This window comes from Palaemon carinicauda, chromosome 39 (assembly GCF_036898095.1).
Source record: "Palaemon carinicauda isolate YSFRI2023 chromosome 39, ASM3689809v2, whole genome shotgun sequence".
In the NCBI taxonomy this organism is placed as follows: domain Eukaryota; kingdom Metazoa; phylum Arthropoda; class Malacostraca; order Decapoda; family Palaemonidae; genus Palaemon; species Palaemon carinicauda.
The window spans coordinates 37,397,081-37,402,080 of NC_090763.1; the positions used below are offsets into that span (position 1 = coordinate 37,397,081).

At 36.9% G+C, this 5,000-nt stretch overlaps 1 protein-coding gene across 1 annotated transcript in view; it reads right to left on the reverse strand.

Moving 5' to 3' along the window:
- Cad89D (cadherin-89D) overlaps positions 1–5,000 on the reverse strand; it is a 142,920-nt gene that overhangs the window by 26,755 nt on the left and 111,165 nt on the right. The window contains exons 8-13 of the mRNA XM_068362781.1: positions 4,392–4,613; positions 4,055–4,219; positions 2,946–3,890; positions 2,517–2,752; positions 1,844–2,010; positions 799–1,001 (exon numbers count right to left, since the gene is read on the reverse strand). Of these exons, the coding sequence (XP_068218882.1) occupies positions 799–1,001; positions 1,844–2,010; positions 2,517–2,752; positions 2,946–3,890; positions 4,055–4,219; positions 4,392–4,613 (1,938 nt within the window). The remainder of the gene's footprint in view (positions 1–798; positions 1,002–1,843; positions 2,011–2,516; positions 2,753–2,945; positions 3,891–4,054; positions 4,220–4,391; positions 4,614–5,000) is intronic.

Here is a 5,000-nt window from a genome sequence, read left to right on the forward strand (position 1 = left end):
TATATATACTGTATATATATAGATATATATATATATATATATATATATATATATATATATATATATATGTATGTATATATATATATATATATATATATATATATATATATATATATATATATATATATATATATACATACACACAGTATATATTCATACAACAAAAAATGAAGCAATTTTTAGTCCACTAAAGGGCAAAGGCTGAAACATGTCAATTCCTGTCTGGGGTTTGTCCAGTTTTCATCACTACGTTGGCCAGTGCGGATTGGCGATGGTGGGAGATTTTCGTCTCTATCGCTCACAGCAAACCGACCTAGTATGGATAGACCTACTAGTACAACGGTGCTGATCATGGCGACATAAGTCCCTCTTCATAGTTTACAATATATATCATTATTATTATTATTATTGTTATTACCAGCTAAGCTACAACTCTAGTTGGAAAAGCAGGATGCTATAAGCCCAAAGGCTCCAACAAGGAAAATAGCCCAGTAAGGAAAGGAAAAAAGGAAAATAGAATACTTTAAGAAGAGTAACATTAAAATAAATATCTCCTATATATGACTAATTTATTACTTCTCATATATAGTTTATTTATTTCCTTTCCTCACTAGGATATTTTCACTTTTAAGAGCCCTTGGCCTTAAAGCACCCTGCTTTTCCAACTAGGGTTGCAGCTTGGCTAATAATAATAAAATAAATGCCTTCACGTATACTTTCGTAGCAAAACTGATCATGTATACCTCTTTTCCTGTAACATAGATAATACGTACAAAGCAAATATGAATTCATTCCTACCTGTATAGTAAAATTGATCATATTATCCCTCCTGTTAGTTACGGGTTTTGCCACAGAGGGAGCCACGTGAATGGTCAGATTAGTTGCCAATGAGTTCCGGCCGTCTGTGACCACAGCCTCGAAGTGATACATCTGACGCGAAAACTCCACAAGTGGTTTTAGGACAGAGACAATGCCAGATGTCTCCTCTATGGCGAATGGAACTGTGGAACAAGAGCAATTTAAATTCACAGATGGATGTGGATCTGCATAAAAGATATGTAATGTTATTGTGCAGAAGTGGTATTTCTTACTTTCCTAAAGATTTAATTTAATCTAAACAAGGAATTACTTTAATTAATAGTAGCAATTTGAGGCCCAGATTATGATGACACTGCGTATATGGCATTTTTTGTATATATATATATACTGACTTGAAAATCTTTTTCTCCACATAACTATCTGAGTTTTATACATAACTTTCCTGACCATAAACCAATCATAAATTTAAAGTCAATTATCTACACCTAAATTCTAATTGAATATCTAAAGAAATTGTTCATAGTAATGCACTTAAATCTCTACTTGAAGGTCCACAAAATCACTCTGAATAAATAAACATCATTGAATCTATCATTCAAATCTTTTAAGGATTCTCTTACACTTCACTCTGGCTAGACTACTAATTTATTTTTCTTATCAAAAGGTGTGAAAACATCCTAGCATAAATTAAGTTACTGAGACATGGGGTGAGAAGAGACTGCAAAATACACTGACGTTCCACAGATTAGGATGGTTTGGGAATGCAGTGAGGATGGGAGAAGCAGTCAGCCAGAAAGACTTTAAATGTGGATGTAAGAAGACCCAAGTCAGTATGGATACTAACGAATGGAAAAATACCAGAGTTAAAGACATAAACCTGGAAGGAATTCAGGCAAAAAGTTCAGAGGACAGAAAAGAGGAAAGTAACCTCATTACATGTTCACCGTCACAGGAGAAAATTTTTCATTAAAACATTAGTGATGTTGCTAATGATGATAATGGGACATTATTCTTCTTATTTTACCTCCTTCCTCGTAGCTATGGAACATGTCAAAGAGCAGATCTGGGCCGTCCATGTCCACAACTCGAACTTGTCCAATACTCGTACCAACAGGGGCATCTCCTCCAACCCACAACTCAAAGGGTGCCCCAATAAATCGAGGCTGAGAGGGGTCTGGGCCTGATTCAACTCTGGAGGAATTTGGTTTGATTAGAGGCTTTGAGAGAATACTCTTTTGTATAAATACTCTTTTGTAAATCTTCATACAAACACAATTGTGTAATAATTTCTATAACTACAAAATTACTATCATTATAATGATTATCATCAATGTATTATAATTATCAAGTAGTAAAGGAAGTAGTATCTAAAAATACACTATTTTTCTTTTAACATTAAAGAAATAAGAATGTTTTATAAAGCTATCTGCTTATTTTGGCATAAACTGATTAATACTTGGACATCAACCAGGTAACTACCTCTGGGTACCTGTAACTGAGCATCCAGGTGAAGTAACTTGTTCAGTATCATATATATAAATGAAAATCTCACTAACATTTCTTGTTTAATGCTCCAAAATCTTTAAACTAGGAAAGAGACTTAATAGTGTTTAAAAAAGCTATGTCAAGAATCAGTGTTTACGTTACCACATCTAAAAATTCATGACAAATATTTTCATATCGTCTAATTCACTTACTCGATGCTGACAACAGCAAGAGAAGTCCTTGTCTCAGAAGGATTAGAGGGCGAATCTAAAGCTTCTATGAATATTGTATATTGTCCAGGGGGATATGGGGCAGCTAACGTCAGGTTGCCAGTGACTCTGTCGACCTGTATAGAGCCACCAGAGGAATCGTGACCACCGTGGGCCCGATTTTGTATCTTATAGGTCACCTGGCCATTTCCACCTTCATCTAGATCCTCTGCTGTTACCTGAGTCAAATAAAAAAAAAGTATTGTATGCCTCTAACTATATTTACTTGCCCTGCAATACTTTTAGAGAATTGTAATTTCAAAAGTATCAATAACTAAGTTCATAATAGATTACTATTTCATGTATTACTGTGATATTATCATGTGTGGAGTAAATATTTTGTTTCTCAACGAATACAATTACAGTACTAACCTTCCCAACAACTTCTTCCACTTTCGTGGTCTCTTGTAGAATCACCTTGTATTGGTTAGAAGGCAGGAATACGGGATTATTGTCATTGGCATCAAGGAGTCTAAGCTCAACTTTGGCACAAGAAGAGGACTTAACCTCAGGGGGCTGACTGTCATAGCGAGTTACATCACTTACATCACCAGTCATCTCATCAATGGGCCTTGATTTCCTCCTTCTTATCAAAACAAGACGAGATGGATTAGTGTTTCTTCTGCGGCGCCTAAAGACTGGGTTGACTCTCCTCACTGGAGCCCATCTACTGGACCTTCTTCTTATACCTTGACTGACATCAAAAATACTCTTTTCTCTTAAGTTACTGATTCTGCGACCAAAACCAAATGTTTCAGCTGTTTCTGAAGGATTAAAATAGGCTGGACTCAAATCAGCTGGTGGTATGGTAGACTGCACATTTCTCACTAATGGAGCAGCTACTAAAGTTTTTGAGTTTTCTGATCGTTCAATCCTCTCCAACTCTGTATTTTCCAATTCTCTGGCCTCTCTTTGTCCTAAGTCAGCAGTAGTTTTCAATGGCCTCACAGACTTTAAACGTCTATTTCTATAAGGCCTTATCGTTGTTGCCTCTGCAAAATTGCCAATTTCTGTTGTAGGCACAGTTTCAAAACTCTGCTCACTTTCAGTAGTGGTCTGAGGTACATCTTTAGACTCTGAAAACCTTCCAGGCTCCTGATTTTCAGAGCTTTCAAGGAGTACCCTTTTAGAAATAGGTCCTCCTGGAAATTTAACTAAAGGTGTTATCTGATTGGCACACACATGAAGGTTTATTACAGGCGATTCTTCTCTGTCCAAAATATTATGATTGGCTACAGTTAGCCATCCTGACAGAGGATTAACTGTCAAAGCTCCATTTCCACCAATAACATGATAGTTGAAAGCCCCATTGAGCCCCTGAAAGGAGAAGATAACCCTTAATTCTTACAATATGGGATAAAAGTAAAAATAAAACCACCAATTGACAGACGGCAGCTGTGTGAAATAATCATGGGAAAACTTCAAAACTCTTCCAGGATTTTCAATAACAAAATTCTCCATATTTAAGCTGATCCACTTACCTCATCAGGATCTGTAGCCGATACCTGTACGACGCTGAAGCCAGATGGTAGATTTTCAACAATGGAAATTGCATATACATCATGAGTGAAACTAGGTAAATTGTCATTGACATCTTCAACTTCAATGTCAACTACTGACGAACCAACTCTGCGAGCGTTGTCAATCTGCAGGGTGACATGTAATTTTCACTTATTCTCAGAAAATTAATCTAAATTAGACAAAATGTACTGTTGTACACCACTAAAAAAAATGATTAATATCTTACATCTCACACATTACATCATTCCTAATAACTGATTTGCTCGAAATACTTATCCTCTTCAGCCCATTTCTTACTTGTTCAGCCCTGATATGTAGCGTGAAGGTGGAATCTGTAAGGTTCTCCCTGTCTAGGTGTCTGCTGAGATATAGTCGACCAGAATCAGGATCTAATGTGAAGTATTGTGCAGCGGGTGAGTCAACCAGAGAGTACCTCAAGGTAGCGTTCAAACCCACATCTCCATCCGCAGCTTCTATTCTCCCCGGTTTTACCTCCACTTCACGACGGGTGATGGCGCCCTGTAGGATGGAGGCTGATTAGCTTTTCCATGGGGAGAAAAAATCAGTCTTACTGAGCAACGTATCCCCACCTGGAGAAAACTAAAGACTGACACGTAACAGGTCTAACGCTTCTTTTGTAATTAAGCCCGATTACTCTTCTTTCCTTCTCATCATTCTTCTTTTCATTCTCCTGGGCTATGAAAGGCCATGAAGATACCCATCTGTTCCACAAATGGAAATTATGAGAAGTTTGGAGAAACCGAGACACCAACATGGCAAGAAAATGAGTTTGCAGGAGTTAAGACCCTGTTATTCTACACACACACACAAAAATCAACATACTCTCAGCGGGCTAATTCACGGAAATTATAAGCATGTGAAATACCGTCTCATTTCCCTTAACTC